The sequence below is a fragment of the Scyliorhinus canicula genome, chromosome 13 (genome assembly GCF_902713615.1).
Source record: "Scyliorhinus canicula chromosome 13, sScyCan1.1, whole genome shotgun sequence".
NCBI lineage: Eukaryota > Metazoa > Chordata > Chondrichthyes > Carcharhiniformes > Scyliorhinidae > Scyliorhinus > Scyliorhinus canicula.
The window spans coordinates 617,288-643,732 of record NC_052158.1 but is presented as its reverse complement, the minus strand read 5'-3'; the positions used below and the strand labels follow the sequence as shown (position 1 = coordinate 643,732).

The window sequence follows — 26,445 nt, the reverse complement described above, 5'->3', positions numbered from 1 at the left end:
ACACCCAGACAGACTCACACCCAGACTCACACCCAGACAGACTCACACCCAGACAGACTCACACCCAGACAGACTCACACCCAGACAGACTCACACCCAGACACACACCCAGACACACACCCAGACTCACACCCAGACAGACTCACACCCAGACAGACTCACACCCAGACGACTACACCACAGACCTCACACCCAGGACAGACTCACACCCACAGACTCACACCCAGACTCACACCCAGACAGACTAACACCCAGACAGACTCACACCCAGACAGACTCACACCCAGACAGACTCACACCCGACAGACTCACACCCAGACAGATCACACCAGACAGACTCACACCCAGACAGACTCACACCCAGACAGACTCACACCCAGACAGACTCACACCCAGACAGACTCACACCCAGACAGACTCACACCCAGACTCACACCAGACAGACTCACACCCAGACAGACTCACACCCAGACTCACACCCAGACAGACTCACACCCAGACAGACTCACACCCAGACTCACACCCGACTCACACCCAGACAGACTCACACCCAGACAGACTCACACCCAGACAGACTCACACCCAGACTCACACCCAGACAGACTCACACCCAGACAGACCACCCAGACAGACTCACACCCAGACGACTCACACCCAGACAGACTCACAACCAGACTCACACCCAGACAGACTCACACCCAGACAGACTCACACCCAGACTCACATCCAGACTCAACCCCAGACACTCACTCCCAGACAGACTCACACCCAGACAGACTCACACCCAGACAGACTCACACCCAGACAGACTCACAACCAGACTCACACCCAGACAGACTCACACCCAGACAGACTCACACCCAGACTCACATCCAGACTCACACCCAGACAGACTCACTCCCAGACAGACTCACACCCAGACAGACCACACCCAGACAGACTCACACCCAGACTCACACCCAGACAGACTCACACCCAGACAGACTCACACCCAGACTCACACCCAGACAGACTCCACCCACAGACTCACACCCAGACAGACTCACACCCAGACAGACTCACACCCAGACAGACTCACACCCAGACTCACACCCAGACAGACTCACACCCAGACAGACTCACACCCAGACAGACTCACACCCAGACAGACTCACACCCAGACAGACTCACACCCAGACAGACTCACACCCAGACAGACTCACACCCAGACAGACTCACACCCAGACTCAACAGACAGATTCACACCCAGACAGACACACCCAGACAGATCACACCCAGACAGACTCACCCAGACAGACTCACACCAGACAGACTCACACCCAGACAGACTCACACCCAGACAGACTCACATCCAGTCAGACTCACACCCAGACAGACTCACACCCAGACAGACTCACACCAGACAGACTCACACCCAGACAGACTCACACCCAGACAGACTCACACCCAGACTCACACCCAGACAGACTCACACCCAGACAGACTCACACCCAGACTCAGCACCAGACACACACCCAGACAGACTCACACCCAGACTCACACCCAGACTCACACCCAGACAGACTCACACCCAGACAGACTCACACGCAGACAGACTCACACCCAGACAGACTCACACCCAGACAGACTCACACCCAGACACACACCCAGACTCACACCCAGACTCACACCCAGACAGACTCACACCCAGACAGACTCACACCCAGACAGACTCACACCCAGACTCACACCCAGACAGACTCACACCCAGACAGACTCACACCAGACTCACACCCGACAGACTCACACCCAGACAGACTCACACCCAGACTCACACCCAGGACTCACACCCAGACAGACTCACACCCAGACAGACTCACACCCAGACAGACTCACACCAGACAGACTCACACCCAGACAGACTCACACCCAGACAGACTCACACCCAGACAGACTCACACCCAGACAGACTCACACCCAGACAGACTCACAACCAGACTCACACCCAGACAGACTCACACCCAGACAGACTCACACCCAGACTCACATCCAGACTCACACCCAGACAGACTCACTCCCAGACAGACTCACACCCAGACAGACTCACACCCAGACAGACTCACACCCAGACAGACTCACAACCAGACTCACACCCAGACAGACTCACACCCAGACAGACTCACACCCAGACTCACATCCAGACTCACACCCAGACAGACTCACTCCCAGACAGACTCACACCCAGACAGACTCACACCCAGACAGACTCCACCCAGACTCACACCCAGACAGACTCACACCCAGACAGACTCACACCCAGACTCACACCCAGACAGACTCACACCCACAGACTCACACCCAGACAGACTCACACCCAGCAGACTCACACCCAGACAGACTCACACCACAGACTCACACCCAGACAGACTCACCCAGACAGACTCCACACCAGACTCACACCCAGACAGACTCACACCCAGACAGACTCACACCCAGACAGACTCACACCCAGACAGACTCACACCCAGACAGACTCACACCCAGACAGACTCACACCCAGACAGACTCACACCCAGACAGACACACACCCAGACTCACACCCAGACAGACTCACACCCAGACAGACTCACACCCAGACTCACACCCAGACTCACACCCAGACAGACTCACCCCCAGACAGACTCACACCAGACTCACACCCAGACAGACTCACACCCAGACAGACTCACACCCAGACAGACTCACACCCAGACAGACTCACACCCACTCACACCCAGACAGATTCACACCCAGACAGACTCACACCCACAGACTCACACCCAGACAGACTCACACCCAGACAGACTCACACCCAGACAGACTCACACCCAGACAGACTCCACCCAGACAGACTCACACCCAGACAGACTCACACCCAGACAGACTCACACCCAGACAGACTCACACCCAGACACACACCCAGACTCACACCCAGACAGACTCACACCCAGACAGACTCACACACAGACTCACACCCAGACTCACACCCAGACACACACCCAGACAGACTCACACCCAGACAGACTCACACCCAGACACACACCCAGACAGACTCACACCCAGACTCACACCCAGACAGACTCACACCCAGACAGACTCACACCCAGACAGACTCACACCCAGACAGACTCACACCCAGACAGACTCAACCCCAGACAGACTCACACCCAGACTGACTCACACCCAGACAGACTCACACCCAGACTCACACCCAGACAGACTCACACCCAGACAGACTCACACCCAGACAGACTCACACCCAGACAGACTCAACCCCTGACAGACTCACACCCAGACTCACACCCAGACTCACACCCAGACTGACTCACACCCAGACTGACTCACACCCAGACAGACTCACACCCAGACACACACCCAGACAGACTCACACCCAGACTCACACCCAGACAGATTCACACCCAGACAGACTCACACCCAGACAGACTCACACCCAGACTCACACCAGACAGACTCAAACCCAGACTCACACCCAGACTCACACCCAGACAGACTCACACCCAGACTCACACCCAGACTCACACCCAGACAGACTCACACCCAGACAGACTCACACCCAGACTCACACCCAGACAGACTCACACCCAGACAGACTCACACCCAGACAGACTCACACCCAGACAGACTCACACCCAGACAGACTCACACCCAGACACACACCCAGACAGACTCACACCCAGACTCACACCCAGACAGACTCACCCAGACTCACACCCAGACAGACTCACACCCAGACAGACTCACACCCAGACAGACTCACACCCAGACAGACTCACACCCAGACAGACTCACACCCAGACTCACACCCAGACTCACACCCAGACTCACACCCAGACAGACTCACACCCAGACAGACTCACACCCAGACAGACTCACACCCAGACTCACACCCAGACAGACTCACACCCAGACAGACTCACACCCAGACTCACACCCAGACAGACTCACACCCAGACAGACTCACACCCAGACTCACACCCATACTCACACCCAGACTCACAACCAGACAGACTCACACCCAGACAGACTCACACCCAGACTCACACCCCAGACTCACACCCAGACAGACTCACACCCAGACAGACTCACACCCAGACAGACTCACACCCAGACAGACTCACACCCAGACAGACTCACACCCAGACTCACACCCAGACAGACTCACACCCAGACAGACTCACACCCAGACTCACATCCAGACTCACACCCAGACAGACTCACTCCCAGACAGACTCACACCCAGACAGACTCACACCCAGACAGACTCACACCCAGACTCACACCCAGACAGACTCACACCCAGACAGACTCACACCCAGACTCACACCCAGACAGACTCACACCCAGACAGACTCACACCCAGACAGACTCACACCCAGACAGACTCACACCCAGACAGACTCACACCCAGACTCACACCCAGACAGACTCACACCCAGACTCACACCCAGACAGATTCACACCCAGACAGACTCACACCCAGACCGACTCACACCCAGACAGACTCACACCCAGACAGACTCACACCCAGACTCACACCCAGACAGACTCACACCCAGACAGACTCACACCCAGACAGACTCACACCCAGACTCACACCCAGACAGACTCACACCCAGACAGACTCACACCCAGACAGACTCACACCCAGACTCACACCCAGACAGACTCACACCCAGACAGACTCACACCCAGACTCACACCCAGACAGACTCACACCCAGACAGACTCACACCCAGACTCACACCCAGACTCACACCCAGACAGACTCACACCCAGACAGACTCACACCCAGACTCACCACCAGACACACACCCAGACAGACTCACACCCAGACAGACTCCCACCCAGACTCACACCCAGACAGACTCACACCCAGACTCACACCCAGACTCACACCCAGACAGACTCACACCCAGACAGACTCACACCCAGACAGACTCACACCCAGACAGACTCACACCCAGACTCACACCCAGACAGACTCACACCCAGACAGACTCACACCCAGACAGACTCACATCCAGTCAGACTCACACCCAGACAGATTCACACCCAGACAGACTCACACCCAGACAGACTCACACCCAGACAGACTCACACCCAGACAGACTCACACCCAGACAGACTCACACCCAGACTCACACCCAGACAGACTCACACCCAGACAGACTCACACCCAGACAGACTCACATCCAGTCAGACTCACACCCAGACAGACTCACACCCTGACTCACACCCAGACAGACTCACACCCAGACAGACTCACACCCAGACAGACTCACACCCAGACAGACTCACACCCAGACTCACACCCAGACAGACTCACACCCAGACAGACTCACACCCAGACTCACACCCAGACTCACACCCAGACAGACTCACACCCAGACAGACTCACACCCAGACAGACTCACACCCAGACTCACACCCAGACAGACTCACACCCAGACTCACACCCAGACTCACACACAGACTCACACCCAGACTCACACCCAGACAGACTCACACCCAGACTCACACCCAGACTCACACCCAGACTCACACACAGACTCACACCCAGACTCACACCCAGACAGACTCACACCCAGACAGACTCACACCCAGACAGACTCACACCCAGACAGACTCACACCCAGACAGACTCACACCCAGACAGTCTCATAACACAGGACAAGATCTAGTTCCGCTTGTTCCCTCGTTGGTTCCATTACATACTGTTCTAGGAAACTATCGCGGATACATTCTGTAAACTCCTCCTCAAGGTTGCCTTGACCGACCTGGTTAAACCAATCGACATGCTTGCCTTCATCGGACGGGGTATTGAGTACAAGAGTCAGCAGGTCATGTTACAGTTGTATAGGACTTTGGTTAGGCCACATTTGGAATACTGCGTGCAGTTCTGGTCGCCACATTACCAGAAGGATGTGGATGCCTTGGAGAGGGTGCAGAGGAGGTTCACCAGGATGTTGCCTGGTATGGAGGGGGCTAGCTATGAAGAAAGGTTGAGTAGATTAGGATTATTTTCGTTGGAAAGACGGAGGTTGAGGGGGGACCTGATTGAGGTCTACAAAATTATGAGAGGTATGGACAGGGTGGATAGCAACAAGCTTTTCCCAAGAGTGGGTGTGTCAGTTACAAGGGGTCACGATTTCAAGGTGAGAGGGGGAAAGTTTAAGGGAGATGTGCGTGGAAAATTTTTTACGCAGAGGGTGGTGGGTGCCTGGAACGCTTAACCAGCGGAGGTGGTAGAGGCGGGCACGATAGCATCATTTAAGATGCATCTGGACAGGTATATGAATGGGCGGGAACAGAGGGAAGTAGACCTTGGAAAATAGGCAACAGGTTTAGATAAAGGATCTGGATCGGCGCAGGCTGGGAGGGCCGAAGGGCCTGTTCCTGTGCTGTAATTTTCTTTGTTGTTTGTTCAGACATACATACACAGACACAGACACACGCATACACAGACACACATACACAGACACACATACACATCCACAGACACACATACACAGACACACACACGCATACACAGACACACATAGACATCCACAGACACACACACACATACACAGACACACATACACAGACACACACACAGACACACACATACACAGACACACATAAACAGACACATATACACAGACACACATAAACAGACACACATAAACAGACACACACATAAACAGACACACATAAACAGACACACATACACATCCACACATACACATCCACAGACACACACATACACAGACACACATACAGACACACAGACACAGACACACACATACACAGACACACACATACACAGACACACATAAACAGACACACATACACACATACACATCCACAGACACACACATACACAGACACACATACACAGACACACATACACAGACACACACATACACATCCACACATAAACAGACACATATACACAGACACACATACACAGACACACATACACAGACACACATACACATCCACAGACACACATACACAGACACACACATACACATACACAGACACACATACACAGACACACATACACATCCACAGACACACATACACAGACACACATCCACAGACACACATACACAGACACACACATACACAGACACACATACACAGACACACATACACAGACACACATACACATCCACAGAGACACATACACAGACACACACATACACAGACACACATACACATCCACAGACACACATACACAGACACACACATACACAGACACACATACACATCCACAGACACACACACAGACACACACACATACACAGACACACACATGCATAAACAGACACACATACACAGACACACATACACAGACACACACATGCATAAACAGACACACATACACAGACACACATACACAGACACACACATACACACAGACACACACACATACACACACACACATACACACACACACAGACACACACACACATAAACAGACATACTGACAAAAGTGGAGTTAAGACTTGCGACTGGTTGTACAATGTCAGTGAGATGTGAAACAGTGGGCTGTGTTGCTGTGATATGTCCCGATATGTATTACCCCTGGCACAGAATCAGCCCTCTAACCCTCTGCTTATTTTGTAAGATTCATTGTCACAAGTGTCTAATTGTGAAATTAATCTTTACTAACCTGACTAAGACATAGCCAACGACTAATGTTAATGGAACGGCAAACACTATCCCAAAGACAACACTGATGATTAAGCCAGGACGAGAGAGGCCACCTGTAATAGGAACTAAGAAATGAAACAGAATCACTCAGTTAATTCACTATAATTATCATTCATTAAATACTTCAATTCTATGGAACTGCCCAAATTTACCTGCCTTCACAGAAGGCATTGAATCTATTCAATTTGCATTCGTACAGAACCTTTAACACAGTAAAATATCCTGAGGAATTTCCCAGGATATTTCCACACAAAAATGTGAGACCGAGGCCACTGAAGGAGATATTACAGAACTAACAGATTGGGTTTAGGAAGTGTCTGAAAGGAGTGAAGGGAAGGAGAGGGCTGGAGAGATTTTGGGGGTGAATTCTAGATTAGCTAAAGTCATGCCATCAATGGTGCAACAAATAAAATTGGATTTGCGAAAAGCAGGCTAATTAGGGCAATAGAGGAATCCTATAGAAGCCTAACTATAAGCAGGGGCGACGGACTGAAGAGTTTGAGAACAAAGATGATTATTCAAGAATCAAGGCACTTGTGAATTGGGAACCAATGTCAGAAGGTACAACGGTAACAAACAAATAGGATCAGTTATTTATAATGTACATCAAGCACAAAGGTGAGGGGACTGAGTGTAATATACCCAGCTACTCTGATGATGCTGGGAAACTTGCAGAGAGACAGATCGGGTACTTGATTGATTGAAAATTGTCGGTTGGACTGAATTGAACTCCATCTGCCATTTCTCTGCCCAACTCTCCAATCTATCTATATTTTGCTGTATTCTCTGACAGTCCTCCTCGCTATCTGCAACTCCACCAATCTTAGTATCATCTGCAAACTTGCTAATCAGACCACCTATACCTTCCTCCAGGTCATTTATGTAGATCACAAACAACAGTGGTCCGAGCACGGATCCCTGTGGAACACCACTAGTCACCCTTCTCCATTTTGAGACACTCCCTTCCTCCATTACTCTCTGTCTCCTGTTGCCCAGCCAGTTCTTTATCCATCTAGCTAGTACACCCTGAACCCCATACGACTTCACCTTTTCCATCAACCTGCCATGGGAAACTTTATCAAACGCCTTACTAAAGTCCATGTATACGACATCTACAGCCCTTCCCTCATCAATTAACTTTGTCACTTCCTCAAAGAATTCTATTAGGTTTGTAAGACATGACCTTCCCTGCACAAAACCATGCTGCCTATCACTGATAAGTCTATTTTCTTCCAGATGTGAATAGATCCTATCCCTCAGTATCTTCTCCAATAGTTTGCCTACAACTGACGTCAAGCTCACAGGTCTATAATTCCCTGGATTATCCCTGCTACCCTTCTTAAACAAACAGACAACATTAGCAATTCTCCAGTCCTCCGGGACCTCACCCGTGCTCAAGGATGCTGCAAAGATATCTGTTAAGGCCCCAGCTATTTCAACCCTCGCTTCCCTCAGTAACCTGGGATAGATCCCATCCGGTCTTGGGGACTTGTCCACCTTAATGTCTTACAGAATACGCCAAACTTCCCCCTTCCATATGACAACTTGACCTAGAGTATTTAAACATCCATCCCTAGCCTCAACATCCGTCATGTCCCTCTCCTTGGTGAATACCGATGCAAAGTACTCATTAAGAATCTCACCCATTTCCTCTGAGTCCACGCATAAATTCCCTCTTTTGTCTTTGAGTGGGCCAATCCTTTCTCTAGTTACCCTCTTGCTCCTTACATACGAATAAAATGCTTTGGGATTTTCCTTACCCCTGTTAGCCAAAGATATTTCATGACCCCTTTTAGCCCTCTTTATTTCGCGTTTGAGATTCGTCCTACTTTCCCGATATTCCTCCAAAGCTTCATCAGTTTTGAGTTGCCTCGATCCTATGTATGCTTCCTTTTTCATCTTAGCTAGTCTCACAATTCCACCCGTCATCCATGGTTCCCTAATCTTGCCATTTCTATCTTACGTTTTCACAGGGACATGTCTGTCCTGCATTCTAATCAACCTTTCCTTAAAAGACTTCCACATTTCAAATGTGGATGTGCCCTTAAACAGCTGCTCCCAATCCACATTCCCTAGCTCCTGCCGAATTTTGTTATACTCTGCCTTTCCCCAATTTAGCACTCTTCCTTTCGGACCCCTCTTGTCCTTGTCCATGAGTATTCTAAAACTTACGGAATTGTGATCGCTATTCCCAAAGTAATCACCGACTGAAACATCAACCACCTGGCCGGGATCATTCCCCAATACCAGGTCCAGTATGGCCCCTTCCCGAGTTGGACTATGAGGAACATACATTTGAATTTTGGGAAACTTAAATTTGCAAATGAAAGATAATTAAACTTTTGAATTCAGACATTGCCAGGTCTACAAAATTATGAGGGGCATAGACAGAGTGGATAGTCAGAGACTGTTTCCCAGGGTAGAGGGGTCAATTACTCGGGGACATAGGTTTAAGGTGCGAGGGGCAAGGTTTAGAGGAGATGTACGAGACAAGTTTTTTACACAGAGGGTAGTGGGTGTCTGGAACTCATTGCCGGAGGAGGTGGTGGAAGCAGGGACGATAGTGATGTTTAAGGGGCATCTTGACAAATACATGAATAGGATGGGAATAGAGGGATACGGACCCCGGAAGTGTAGAAGATTTTAGTTTAGACAGGCAGCATGGTCGGCATAGGCTTGGAGGGCCGAAGGGCCTGTTCCTGTGCTGTACTTTTCTTTGTTCTTTGTTCACCCAAGGTACATCAAGTCAATTAATTCCAAGTGTCAGAATTGAAAGGGTGTGAGGCATAAAACCACAGGAAGGCCGCCCCACTTCGCTGGGAACTGTCATGTGAGGGTCCCTTTTAAGAAAAGTGTCTTTTATCAAAGGGCTGCAGTGATGTCACTGTGTGGGTGGAGCTGGGGTGTGATTCTGTCTTTTACTTTCATTTTGAGCTGGAAGCTGTTTTGCGGCTCTGAGTTTTTTGGTTTCGTTTTCAATTGGGAGCTGCATTCAAACAAAGAAGGTGTATTTTGTCTCTCTCTGCATGCTAAAGAATGTCTCCAGATCACTTGATAACTTCAAAGTAATTCCTGTTTTTCTGAAAGGAATTGAAAACTCCTGGGCGGAATTCTCCTTTCTGGGGACTAAGTCCCGATGCCGGCAGGAAAATCAGCGCCAACCACTCTGGCGTCAACAGCCCCGAAAGTGAGGAATTCTCCGCACTTAGAACATAGAACACTACAGCGCAGTACGGGCCCTTCGGCCCTCGATGTTGCGCCGACCTGTGAAACCATCTGAAGCCTATCTGACCTACACTATTCCATTTTCATCCATATGTCTATCCAGTGACCACTTAAATGCCCTTAAAGTTGGCGAGTCTACTACTGTTGCAGGCAGGGCGTTCCACACCCCTACTACTCTCTGAGTAAAGAAACTGCCTCTGACATCTGTCCTATATCTACCACCCCTCAATTTAAAGCTATGTCCCCTCGTGTTGGTCATCACCATTCGAGGAAAAAGACTCTCACTGTCCACCCTATCTAACCCTCTGACTATCTTATATGTCTCTATTAAGTCACCTCTCAGCCTTCTCCTCTCTAACGAAAACAACCTCAATTCCCTGAGCCTTTCCTCGTAAGACCTTCCCTCCATACCAGGCAACATCCTAGTAAATCTCCTCTGAACCCTTTCCAAAGCTTCCACATCCTTCCTATAATGTGGTGACCAGAACTGCATGCAGTACTCCAGGTGCGGCCGCACCAGAGTTATGTACAGCTGCAGCATGACCTTGTGGTTCCGAAACTCAATCCCCCTGCTTATAAAGGCTAGCACACCATATGCCTTCTTAACAGCCCTATTAACCTGGGTGGCAACTTTCAGGGATTTATGTACCTGGATGCCGAGATCTCTCTGTTCATCTACACTACCAAGAATCTTGCCATTAGCCCAGTACTCTGCATTCCTGTTACTCCTTCCAAAGTGAACCACCTCACACTTTTCCACATTAAACTCCATCTGCCACCTCTCAGCCCAGCTCTGCATCTTATCTATGTCCCTCTGTATCCTATAACATCCTTCAGCACTATCCACAACTCCACCGACCTTCGTGTCATCTGCAAATTTACTAACCCATCCTTCTACACCCTCTTCCAGGTCATTTATAAAAATGACAAACAGCAGTGGCCCCAAAACAGATCCTTGCGGTACACCACTAGTAACTGAACTCCAGGATGACAATTTGCCATCAGCCACTACCCTCTGTCTTCTTTCAGCTAGCCAATTACTGATCCAAACCGCTAAATCACCTTCAATTCCATACTTCCTTATTTTCTGCAATCGCCTACCGTGGGGAACCTTATCAAACGCCTTACTGAAATCCATATACACCACATCAACAGCTTTACCCTGATCCACCTGTTTGGTCACCTTCTCAAAAAACTCAATAAGGTTTGTGAGGCATGACCTACCCTTCACAAAACCGTGTTGACTATCGCTAATCAACTTGTTCTTTTCAAGATGATTATAAACCCTATCTCTTATAACCTTTTCCAACATTTTACCCACAACCGAAGTAAGGCTCACAGGTCTATAATTACCAGGGTTGTCTCTACTCCCCTTCTTGAACAATGGGACAACATTTGCTATCCTCCAGTCTTCCGGCACTATTCCTGTCGACAAAGAAGACATAAAGATCAAGGACATAAAGATCAAGGATAAAGATCTGCAATCTCCTCCCTGGCTTCCCAGAGAATCCTAGGATAAATCCCATCTGGACCAGGGGATTTATCTATTTTGACATTTTCAAAAATTGCTAACACCTCCTCCTTTTGAACCTCAATTCCATCTAGCCTAGTCGACTGAACCTGAGTGTTCTCCTCGACAACATTGTCTTTCTCCAGTGTAAACACTGATGAAAAATATCCATTTAATGCTTCCCCTATCTCCTCTGATTCCACACACAACTTTCCACAACTATCCTTGATTGGCCCTAATCTTACTCTAGTCATTCTTTTGTTCCAGATAGACCTATAGAAAGCCTTAGGGTTTTCCTTGATCCTATCCGCCAACGACTTTTTGTGTCCTCTCCTCGCTCTTCTTAACTCTCCCTTTAGGTCCTTCCTGGCTAACTTGTAACTCTCAAGTGCCCTAACTGAGCCTTCATGTCTCATCCTAACATAAGCCTTCTTGTTCCTCTTGACAAGTGCTTCAACTTCCTTAGTAAACCACGGTTCCCTTGCTCGACAACTTCCTCCCTGCCTGACAGGTACATACTTATCACGGACACGCAGTAGCTGTTCCTTGAAAAAGCTCCACATTTCAATTGTACCCATCCCCTGCAGATTCCTTCCCCATCCTATACATCCTAAATCTTGCCGAGAGATCTCCGGGAGATAGGTTAACGCCGGAGGGGTTGGTGCCGCGCCGAAGGGTCGGTGTGATCTCGGGTATGCGCGGAACCACCGGCAAGGTTCCGTGTATGTGCAAACCGGCTGGCGTATTCTGCCGCATGCGCAGGGGGTTGTCTTCACCACGCGGCCATGGAGGAGCACTACAGGGGTCGGCGCAGAAAGGTAGGAGTGCCCCCACGGCACAGGCCCGCCCCTAGATTGGTGGGCTCCAATTGTGGGCCAGATCCCCCCATGCATCCCCAAGGACTGCTCCAACCGGCCTACCACTCAGGTCACGCCATGTGTGACCATGTCCAATCCACGGCGGAGGGACTGGCCAGAAACGGACAGCCACTCAGCCTATTGGGGCCTGGAGAATTGCTGGGGGGGCTGTTGCCAACGGCCCCTGACCGGCGTGGCGGGATCCCCTCCCCCGCCCGACAACCTGCGGTTGGTAGTTGGTAAGATGTTTACTGTGTGTTTATAAAATGTTCACTGAATTCATAGAATAAACATTGTTTTGTTTTAAAATACTTAAGATCTCCGTTGCATAACACCAGGAAAGTGGGCCCTTGTGCTCCCCATAACCAAAATCTATTAAAAACTGTAGGTCAGATGAACTCCATGATACACTTTGGAGTTTTCTAAACCCTGGACCATAACAAAACAAAGGACAGTAAGTGAACAAATTCACATATCGCCCAGATCAAGGAATCTTGGAATGCACCTGGTAAACAAGGAAGGATGGAAACTACACATATCTATTTCAGATCAAAGGATTGTGAATGACTGAGTTGAATCTCTGCCTGGCTTATCCAACGTTTGTCATGTTTTTGCAGAGATGGATTGCTGGAGGATGTTTTTTGTTTTACTTTCATCTTTGAAAACAGTTAGTCAGCTTGTAAGACAGTGAGAAAGTCTTTGGGCGACTTCCAACAGCCTGAACACGACCCTGAGACCACGAGAAACCAGGGACTTTCCTGAGTCACAAAGTGTAAATTACAAGTGTTGCCAATGCTCGGAATGAAAAGTTTAAACTCATGGGGAATTAAACTTGGGAGACCTGCCTGGCTGAAGAGAGATTTGGTGGAATTCTCACACAGCGTCAGACTGAGAAAATGACGAGTCAAAGTGAATACTTGGAAGCTGTGGCACACCTTGGTCTGGACAAAGCAGAAATAAAAGGACCTTCAAGATCATGCAAAGTTTAATACGACTCAGGGGAATGAAAAACAGATCTAGAGGTGGTGTGGTAAAGCTTTTGGGTTTAAAGAATAAAGGTTTACAAAATAGAGCATCATGTTAGTAGGCTTCTTTTGTTTCATTCAGAAAAAATGTTTTCTTAGAACATCAAATCTTGTGCTGTGCATTATTCAGTTGATCGGAAGATTGCATTTACTTTTAGAATATAATGGTTTCCCTCAAGATTTTAGCATTGATTAATGAGTCAACAGCGAGGAATAGACGAGGTAAAACCACTGTACATATGACCAGACAACATGCACAAACACAATTCAAGGAGATGGTTCCACAGTCGCATCACAAAGACAACTAAGATTGACAAAAATTGCGGGAATTCCCAGCAAAGCCAACATTTGAAAAAAAATCAAATGTGGAAAATATCCAGTCCAGACAAACTGGCGGCAATCAAGATTAGATCAAATCACGACGTCGCCTTACGTCCCATCACATGGATATATTGTGCCTGCCAGGTGACCACACCTAAGTACGTGTGGTGAGGTTTTAGTTCACATCAGGTAAACACGTAAAAACCCAACAGGAAAACACATGAGTGGATGTCGCTGGAAGATATGAGAGTTTTGTTGGCCAATATCTTAGAGACTAACAGGTGATCAAACTGTGCAACATCTGAGCATATTAGTGCCTGACTTCAAAGTAAATCACATGATAATTTATGTGCCTATGCTGTGAACATGTTTGTGGGTCAAAACAATACTTCAGTTCCAGCCAGGTGAACACATTAGTTCCAGTCAGATGAACACGTTAGTTCCTGTGAAATGAACACATTAGTTCCTGTCAGTTGAACAGATTAGTTCCTGTCAGATCAACACATAAGTTCCAGTCAGATGAACACATTAGTTCCTGTCAGATGAACACATTAGTTCCAGTCAGATGAACACATTAGTTCCAGTCAGATGAACACATTAGTTCCAGTCAGATGAACACATTAGTTCCAGTCAGAGGAACAGATTAGTTCCTGTCAGATGAACACGTTAGTTCCTGTCAGTTGAACACATTAGTTCCAGTCAGATGAACACATTAGTTCCAGTCAGTTGAACACATTAGTTCCTGTCAGATGAACACATTCCTGTCAGATGAACATGTTAGTTCCAGTCAGATGAACACATTAGTTCCAGTCAGATGAACACATTAGTTTCCTGTCAGATGAACACATTAGTTCCAGTCAGATGAACACATTAGTTCCTGTCAGATGAACACATTAGTTCCTGTCAGATGAACACATTAGTTCCAGTCAGATGAACACATTAGTTCCTGTCAGATGAACACATTAGTTCCTGTCAGATGAACATGTTAGTTCCAGTCAGATGAACACATTAGTTCCTGTCAGATGAACATGTTAGTTCCAGTCAGATGAACACGTTAGTTCCTGTGGGATGAACACATTAGTTCCTGTCAGATGAACACATTAGTTCCAGTCAGATGAACACATTAGTTCCTGTCAGATGAACACATTAGTTCCTGTCAGATGAACACATTAGTTCCAGTCAGATGAACACATTAGTTCCAGTCAGATGAACACATTAGTTCCAGTCAGATGAACACATTAGTTCCAGTCAGATGAACACATTAGTTCCAGTCAGATGAACACATTAGTTCCTGTCAGATGAACACATTAGTTCCTGTCAGATGAACATGTTAGTTCCTGTCAGATGAACACATTATTTCCAGTCAGATGAACACATTATTTCCAGTCAGATGAACACATTAGTTCCAGTCAGATAATCATTATTTCAAGTCAGATGACTACATGGGCCGGGGTTTTCCCCTACCTGGCGGGGCGGGGGGTCCCAGCGAGATGGAGTGGCGTGAACCACTCCGGCGTCGGACCGCCCCAAAGGTGCGGATTTCTACGCACCTTTAGGGGCCAAGCCCTAATGTTGAGAGGCTAGGCCCGCGCCGGAGTGGGCGGGAAAGGCCTTTGGCACCATGCCAGGCAAGGCCGAAGGGACTTCGCTGGCCGGTGGAAGTCCGCGCATGCGCGGAGCGTCAGTGGCTGCTGACGTCATTCCCGCGTATGCGCAGGTGAGGGGGTCACTTTGCATCTACCATCATGAAGACTATGGCTGATACGGAAGGAAAAGTGTCCCCACAGCTCAGGCCCGCTGCCCGATTAGTGGCCCCGGTCGTGGGCCAGGCCACTGAGGTAGCACCCCGCAGGACGCAGGAGCCCACACGCGCAGCCATTCCCGCCGGTAAGGGAGATGTTTTGATTCCCGCCGACGGGACTGGCATGACAGCAGCGGAACTTCGGCCCATCGCGAGCCGGAGAATCGCCGGGGGGGGGGGCCCGTCGACCTGCATGGCGTGATTCCCGACCCTGCCGAATCTCTGGCGCCTTCGGGAGACGGCGGGGTGGGATTCACGCCGCACCGCAGCAATTCTCCAACGTACCGGGGGGTTCGAGAATCCAGCCCATGATTTCAAGTCAGATGAACAGATTAGTTCCTGTCAGACGAGCACATTAGTTCCTGTCAGATGAACACATTTTCCTGTCAGATAAACAGATTTTACTGTCAGATGAAAACATTAGTTCCAGTCAGATGAACACATTAGTTCCTGTCAGACGAACACATTAGTTCCTGTCAGATGAACACATTTTCCTGTCAGATAAACAGATTTTACTGTCAGATGAAAACATTAGTTCCAGTCAGATGAACACATTAGTTCCAGTCAGATGAACACATTAGTTCCAGTCAGATGAACACATTAGTTCCAGTCAGACGAACACATTAGTTACAGTCAGGTGAAAACATTAGTTCCAGTCAGTTGAACACATTAGTGTCAGTCAGACGAACACATTAGTTCCTGTCAGGTGAACACATTCGTTCCTGTCGGATTAACAATTTATTTCCAGTAAGATGAACACATTAGTTCCTGTCAGGTGAACACATTATTTCAAGTCTGATGAACATATTAATTCCTGACAGATGAACACAGGAGTTTCAGCAGATGAAAACATTATTGCCAGTCAGGTGAGCACATTAGTTGCTGTCAAGTGAACACATTAGTTCCTGTCAGATGAACATATTAGTTCCAGTCACAGGAACAGATTAGTTCCAGTCACATGAACACATTAGTTCCAGTCAGATGAACACATTAGTTCCAGTCAGATGAACAGATTAGTTCCAGTCAGAGGAACACATTAGTTCCAGTCAGAGGAACACATTCGTTCCTGTCAGACGAACACATTAGTTCCTATTAGATGACCACATTAGTTCCAGTCAGATGAACACATTAGTTCCTATTAGATGACTACATTAGTTCCAGTCAGATGAACACGTTAGTTTCTGTCAGATGAACACATTAGTTCCAGTCAGATGAGCACATTAATTCCAGTCAGATGAGCACATTAGTTCCAGTCAGATGAACACATTAGTTCCAGTCAGATGAACACATTAGTTCCAGTCAGATGAACACATTAGTTCCAGTCAGATGAACAGATTAGTTCCAGTCAGATGAACACATTAGTTCCAGTCAGATGAGCACATCAGTTCCAGTCAGATGAACAGATTAGTTCCAGTCAGATGAACATGTTAGTTCCAGTCAGATGAACACATTTGTTCCTGTCAGATGAACACATTAGTTCCAGTCAGATGAACTCATTAGTTCCAGTGAAATGAACACAATAGGTCCCGTCAGATAAACATTTCATTTCCTGACAGGTGAACACGTTATTTCAAGTCAAATGAACAAATTAGTTCCTGTCTGATGAACACATTAGTTCCTGTCAAGTGAACACATTAGTTCCTGTCTGATGAACACATCAGTTTCTGTCAGATGAACACATTAGTTCCAGTCAGATGAACACATTAGTTCCAGAAAGATGAACACATTATTTCAAGTCAGATTAACACAATAGTTCTGGTCAGATGAACACATTCGTTCCGGTCAGATGAACACATTCGCTCCTGTCAGATGAACACGTTAATTCCAGTCAGATGAACACATTAGTTTCTGTCAGATGAACACGTTAATTCCAGTCAGATGAACACATTAGTTCCTGTCAGTTGAACACATTAGTTCCAGTCAGATGAACACAGTAGTTCCAGTCAGATGAACACATTATTTCCCGTCAGATGAGCACATTAGTTTCTGTCAGATGAACACGTTAATTCCAGTCAGATGAACACATTAGTTCCTGTCAGTTGACACATTAGTTCCAGTCAGAGGAACACATTAGTTCCAGTCAGATGAACACATTATTTCCAGTCAGATGAGAACATTAGTTCCAGTCAGATGAACACATTAGTTCCTGTCAGATGAACACATTAGTTCCTGTCAGATGAACACATTAATTACTGTCAGATGAACACATTAGTTCCTGTCAGATGAACACATCAGTTTCTGTCAGATGAACACATTAGTTCCTGTCAGATGAACACATTACTTCCAGTCAGATCAACACATTAGTTCCAGTCAGATGAACACATTAGTTATTGACTGATGAACACATTAGTTCCTGTCAGATGAACACATTAGTTTCTGTCAGATGAACACATTAGTTCCAGTCAGATGAACACATTAGTTCCAGTCAGATCAACACATTAGTTTCTGTCAGATGAACACATTAGTTCCAGTCAGATGAACACATTAGTTCCAGTCAGATGGACACGTTAGTTCCAGTCAGATGAACACATTTGTTTCTGTTAGATGAACACATTAGTTCCAATCAGATGAACACATTAGTTCCTGTCAGATGAACACATTAGTTCCAGTCAGATGAACACATTAGTTCCAATCAGACGAACACATTAGTTTCTGTCAGATGAACACATTAGTTCCAGTCAGATGAACACATTAGTTCCTGTCAGATGGACACATTAGTTCCAGTCTTTAGAACACGTTAGTTTCTGTCAGATGAACACATTAGTTCCAGTCAGATGAACACAATAGTTCCTGTCAGATGAATACATTAATTCAAGTCAATTGAACACATTAGTTCCAGTCAGATGAACACATTAGTTCCAGTCAGATGAACACATTAGTTCCTGTCTGATGAACACATTAGTTCCTGTCAGATGAACACATTAGTTCCAGTCAGATGAACACATTAGTTCCTGTCTGATGAACACGTTAGTTCCTGTCAGATGAACACATTAGTTCCAGTCAGATGAACACCTTTCCTGTCAGGTGAACACATTAGTTCCTGTCAGATGAACACGTTAGTTTCCAGTCAGATGAACACATTAGTTTCTGTCAGGAAAACACATTATTTCAAGTCAGATCAACACATTAGTTCCAGTCAGATGAACACATTAGTTCCTGTCAGATGAACACATTAGTTCCTGTCAGATGAACACATTAATTCCAGTAGGATGAACACATTAGTTTATGTCAGATGATCACATTAGTTCCAATCAGATGAACACATTAGTTCCAGTCAGATGAACACATTAGTTCATGTCAGATGAACACATTAATTCCAGTAGGATGAACACATTAGTTTATGTCAGATGATCACATTAGTTCCAATCAGATGAACACATTAGTTCCTGTCAGATCAAAACATTAATTCCAGTCAGATGAACACATTAGTTCCAGTCAGATGAACACATTAGTTCCAGTCAGAAGAACACATTAGTTCCAGTCAGAAGAACACATTAGTTCCAGTCAGAAGAACACATTAGTTCCAGTCAGATGAACACATTAGTTCCAATCAAATGAACAAATTAGTTCCTGTCAGATGGACACATTAGTTCCAGTCAGATGAACAGATTAGTTTCTGTCAGATGAACACATTAGTTCCAGTCAGATGAACACATTAGTTCCAGTCAGATGAATAGATTAGTTCCTGTCTGATGAGCACATTAGTTCCTGTCAGATGAACACATTAGTTCCAGTCAGATGAACACATATGTTCCTGTCAGATGAACACATTAGTTCCAGTCAGATGAACACCTTTCCTGTCAGATGAACACATTAGTTCCTGTCAGATGAACACGTTAGTTCCAGTCAGATGATTACATTAGTTTCCAGTCAGATGAACACATTAGTTCCAGTCAGATGAACATATTAGTTACAGTCAGATGAGCACATTAGTTCCTGTCAGATGAACACATTAGTTCCAGTCAGATGAACACATTAGTTCCTGTCAGATGAACACATTAGTTACAGTCAGATGAACACATTAGTTCCCGTCAGATGAACATATTAGTTTCTGTTAGTTGAACACATTAGTTCCAGTCAGTTGAACACATTAGTTCCAGTCAGATGAACACATTAGTTCCAGTCAGATGAACATATTAGTTTCTGTTAGTTGAACACATTAGTTCCAGTCAGATGAACACATTAGTTCCAGTCAGATGAACACATCAGTTCCAATCAGATGAACACATTAGTTTCTGTCAGATGAACACATTAGTTCCAGTCAGATGAACACATTAGTTCCTGTCAGATGAACACATTAGTTCCAGTCAGATGAACACATTAGTTCCTGTCAGATGAACACCTTAATTCCAGTCAGATGAACACATTAGTTCCTGTCAGATGAACACATTAGTTCCTGTCAGATGAAACCATTAGTTTCCAGTCAGATGAACACATTAGGTCCTATCAGGTGAACACATTAGTTCCAGTCAGATGAACTCATTAGTTCCAGTCAGATGAACTCATTCGTTCCAGTGAAATGAATACAATAGGTCCTGTCAGATAAACACATCATTTCCCGACAGGTGATCACGTTATTTCAAGTCAGATGAACATTTTAGTTCCTGTCAGATGAACACATTAGTTCCGGTCAGATGAACACATTCGTTCCGGTCAGATGAACACATTCGTTCCTGTCAGATGAACACATTAATTCCAGTCAGATGAACACATTAGTTTCTGTCAGATGAACAGCTTAGTTCCAGACAGATGAACACATTAGTTCCAGTCAGATCAACACATTAATTCCAGTCAGATCAACACATTAGTTCCTGTCAGATGAACACATTAGTTCCAGTCAGATGAACACATTAGTTCCTGTCAGATGAACACATTAGTTTCTGTCAGATGAACACATTAGTTCCAGTCAGGTGAACACATTAGTTCCAGTCAGATGAACACATTAGTTTCTGTCAGATGAAAACATTAGTTCCAGTCAGATGAACACATTAGTTCCTGTCAGGTGAACACATTAGTTCCTGTCAGATGAACACATTAGTTTCCAGTCAGATGAACACATTAGTTCCAGTCTGATGAATACATTAGTTCCTGTCAGATGAACAAATTTGTTCCAGTCAGATGAACACCTTTCCTGTCAGATGAACGCATTAGTTCCTGTCAGATGAACACGTTAGTTCCAGTCAGATGAACACATTAGTTTCCAGTCAGATGAACACATTAGTTCCAGTCAGATGAACACATTAGTTCCTGTCAGATGAACACATTAGTTCCAGTCAGATGAACACATTAGTTCCTGTCAGATGAACACATTAGTTACAGTCAGATGAACACATTAGTTAAAGTCAGATGAACACATTAGTTCCTGTCAGATGAACATATTAGTTTCTGTTAGTTGAACACATTAGTTCCAGTCAGATGAACACATTAGTTCCAGTCAGATGAACACATCAGTTCCAATCAGATGAACACATTAGTTTCTGTCAGATGAACACATTAGTTCCAGTCAGATGAACACATTAGTTTCTATAAGATAAACACATTAGTTCCTGTCAGATGAACACATTAGTTCCTGTCAGATGAAACCATTAGTTTCCAGTCAGATGAACACATTAGTTCCTATCAGATGAACACATTAGTTCCAGTCAGATGAGCACGTTAGTTTCTGTCAGATAAACACATTAGTTCCAGTCAGATGAGCACATTAGTTCCAGGCAGATGAACAGATTTGTTCCAGTAGATGAACATGTTAGTTCCAGTCAGATGAACACATTAGTTCCAGTCAGATGAACTCATTAATTCCAGTGAAATGAACACAATAGGTCCTGTCAGATAAACACATCATTTCCCGACAGGTGAACACGTTATTTCAAGTCAGATGAACATTTTAGTTCCAGTCAGATGAACACATTAGTTCCTGTCAGGAAAACACATTATTTCAAGACAGATGAACACATTAGTTCCGGTCAGATGAACACATTAGTTCCGGTCAGATGAACACATTCGTTCCTGTCAGATGAGCACATTAGTTCCAGTCAGATGAACACATTAGTTCCTGTCAGATGAACACATTAATTCCAGTCAGATGAACACATTAGTTATTGTCTGATGAACACATTAGTTCCAGTCAGATGAACACATTAGTTCCTGTCAGATGAACACATTAGTTTCTGTCAGATGAACACATTAGTTCCAGTCAGATGAACACATTAGTTCCAGTCAGATGAACACATTAGTTTCTGTCAGATGAACACATTAGTTCCAGTCAGATGAACACATTAGTTCCAGTCAGATGAACACATTAGTTTCTGTCAGATGAACACATTAGTTCCAGTCAGATGAACACATTAATTCCTTTCAGATGAACACATTAGTTTCTGTCAGATGAACACATTAGTTCCAGTCAGATGAACACATTAGTTCCTGTCAGATGAACACATTAGTTTCCAGTCAGATGAACACATTAGTTCCAGTCAGATGAACACATTAGTTCCTGTCAGATGAACACATTAGTTTCCAGTCAGATGAACACATTAGTTTCTATCAGATGAACACATTAGTTCCAGTCAGATGAACACGTTAGTTTCTGTCAGATGAACACATTAGTTCCAGTCAGATGAACATGTTAGTTCCAGTCAGATGAACACATTAGTTCCTGTCAGATGAAAACATTAGTTCCTGTCAGATGAAAACATTAGTTCCTGTAAGATGAACACATTAGTTCCAGTCAGATGAACTCATTAGTTCCAGTGAAATGAACACAATAGGTCCTGTCAGATAAACATATCATTTCCCGACAGGTGAACACGTTATTTCAAGTCAGGTGAACACATTAGTTCCAGTCAGATGAACACATTAATTCCAGTCAGATGAACACATTAGTTTCTGTCAGATGAACACATTAGTTCCAGTCAGATGAACACATTAGTTCCTGTCAGATGAACACATTAGTTCCTGTCAGGTGAACACATTAGTTTCCAGTCAGATGAACACATTATTTCCAGTCAGATGAACACATTAGTTCCAGTCAGATGAACACATTAGTTTCTGTCAGATGAACACATTAGTTCCAGTCAGATGAGCACATTAGTTCCAGTCAGATGAACAGATTAGTTCCAGTCAGATGAACATGTTCGTTCCAGTCAGATGAACACATTAGTTCCTGTCAGATGAACACATTAGTTCCAGTCAGATGAACTCATTAGTTCCACTGAAATTAACACAATAGGTCCTGTCAGATAAACATATCATTTCCCGACAGGTGAACACGTTATTTCAAGTCAGATGAACAAATTAGTTCCTGTCTGATGAACACAGTCGTTCCAGTCAGATGAACACATTAGTTCCTGTAAGATGAACACATTAGTTCCTATCAGATGAACACATTAGTTCCAGTCAGATGAACACATTAGTTTCTGTCAGATGAACACATTAGTTCCAGTCAGATGAACACATTAGTTCCTGTCAGATGAACACATTACTTCCAGTCAGATCAACACATTAGTTCCAGTCAGATGAACACATTAGTTATTGACTGATGAACACATTAGTTCCAGTCAGATGAACACATTAGTTTCAGTCAGATGAACACATTAGTTCCAGTCAGATGAACACATTAGTTCCTGTCAGATGGACACATTAGTTCCAGTCAGATGAACACATTAGTTCCTGTCAGATGGACACATTAGTTCCAGTCAGATGAACACATTAGTTTCTGTCAGTTGAGCACATTAGTTCCTTTCAGATGAACATATTAGTTCCAATCAGATGAACACATTAGTTTCTGTCAGATGAACACGTTATTCCAGTCAGATGAACACATTAGTTCCTGTCAGATGGACACATTAGTTCCAGTCAGATGAACACATTAGTTTCTGTCAGATGAACACATTAGTTCCAGTCAGACGAACACATTAGTTTCTGTCAGATGAACACATTAATTCCAGTCAATTGAACACATTAGTTTCTGTCAGATGAACACATTAGTTCCAGTCAGATGAACACATTAGTTCCTGTCAGATGAACACATTAGTTCCAGTCAGGTGAACTCATTAGTTCCAGTGAAATGAACACAATAGGTCCTGTCAGATAAACACATCATTTCCCGACAGGTGAACACATTATTTCAAGTCAGATGAACACATTAGTTCCGGTCAGATGAACACATTCGTTCCGGTCAGATGAACACATTTGTTCCTGTCAGATGAGCACATTAGTTCCAGTCAGATGAACACATTAGTTCCTGTCAGATGAACACATTAATTCCAGTCAGATGAACACATTAATTCCAGTCAGATAAACACATTAGTTCCTATCTGATGAACACATTAGTTCCAGTCAGATGAACACATTAGTTTCTGTCAATGAACACATTAGTTCCAGTCAGATGAACACATTAATTCCAGTCAGATGAACACATTAGTTTCTGTCAGTTGAACACATTAGTTCCTGCCAGATGAACACATTAGTTCCTGTCAGATGAACACATTTTCCTGTCAGATGAACACATTAGTTCCAGTCAGATGAACACATTAGTTTCCAGTCGGATGAACAGCTTAGTTCCAGTCGGATGAACATGTTAGTTCCAGTCAGATGAACACATTAGTTCCTGTCAGATGAACACATTAGTTCCTGTCTGATGAACACATTAGTTCCAGTCAGATGAACACATTAGTTCCTGTCTGATGAACACATTAGTTCCTGTCATATGAACACATTAGTTCCTATCAGATGAACACATTAGTTCCAGTCAGATGAACACATTTGTTTCTGTCAATGAACACATTAGTTCCAGTCAGATGAACACATTAGTTCCTGTCAGATGGACACATTAGTTCCAGTCAGATGAACACATTAGTTTCTATCAGATGAACACATTAGTTCCAGTCAGATGAACACATTAATTCCAGTCAGATGAACACATTAGTTCCAGTCAGATGAACACATTAGTTCGTGTCTGATGAACACATTAGTTCCAGTCAGATGAACACATTAGTTTCAGTCAGATGAACACATTCGTTGCTTTCAGATGAACACATTCGTTGCTGTCAGATGAGCACATTAGTACCCTGAAGGTGGCAACGCAGGTTGATAGAGTGGTCAAGAAGGCATACAGCATGCTTGCCTTCATCGGACGGGGTATTGAGTACAAGAGTAGGCAGGTCATGTTACAGTTGTATAGGACTTCGCTTAGGCCATATTAGGAATACTGCGTGCAGTTCTGGTCGCCACATTACCAGATGGATGTGGATGCTTTAGAGAGGGTGCAGAGGAGGTTCACCAGGATGTTGCCTGGTATGGAGGGTGCTAGCTATGAATTAAGGTTGAGTAGATTAGGATTGTTTTCGTTGGAAAGATGGAGGTTGAGGGGAGACCTGATTGAGGTATACAAAATTATGAGAGGTATGGACAGGGTGGATAGCAACAAGCTTTTTCCAAAAGTGGGGGTGTCAGTTACAAGGGGTCACGATTTCAACGTGAGAGGGGGAAAGTTTAAGGGAGATAGAACATAGAACATAGAACAGTACAGCACAGAACAGGCCCTTCAGCCCTCGACGTTGTGCCGAGCAATGATCACCCTACTTAACCCACGTAACCGGTATACCCGTAACCCAACAATCCCCCCATTAACCTTCCACTACGGGCAATTTAGCATGGCCAATCCACCTAACCCGCACATCTTTGGACTGTGGGAGGAAACCGGAGCACCCGGAGGAAACCCACGCGCACACGGGGAGGACGTGCAGACTCCGCACAGACAGTGACCCAGCCGGGAATCGAACCTGGGACCCTGGAGCTGTGAAGCATTGATGCTAACCACCATGCTACCGTGAGGTGTGTGGATGGTTTTTTACGTAGATTGTGGTGGGTGCCTGGAACACTGTACCACCGGAGGTGATAGAGGCGGGACGTTAGCATCATTTATGAAGCATCTAGACAGGTATATGAACGGGCGGCAACAGAGGGAAG

General features: G+C 45.6%; 1 protein-coding gene across 2 annotated transcripts in view; it reads right to left on the bottom strand.

Annotated features, from left to right (window-relative positions):
* LOC119975795 (carcinoembryonic antigen-related cell adhesion molecule 1-like) overlaps window positions 1–26,445 on the bottom strand; it is a 345,216-nt gene that overhangs the window by 212,585 nt on the left and 106,186 nt on the right. For both annotated transcript variants that reach the window (XM_038815653.1, XM_038815651.1), the window contains exon 5: window positions 7,700–7,805. In XM_038815653.1, coding sequence (XP_038671581.1) covers window positions 7,700–7,805 — 106 coding nt within the window. The remainder of the gene's footprint in view (window positions 1–7,699; window positions 7,806–26,445) is intronic.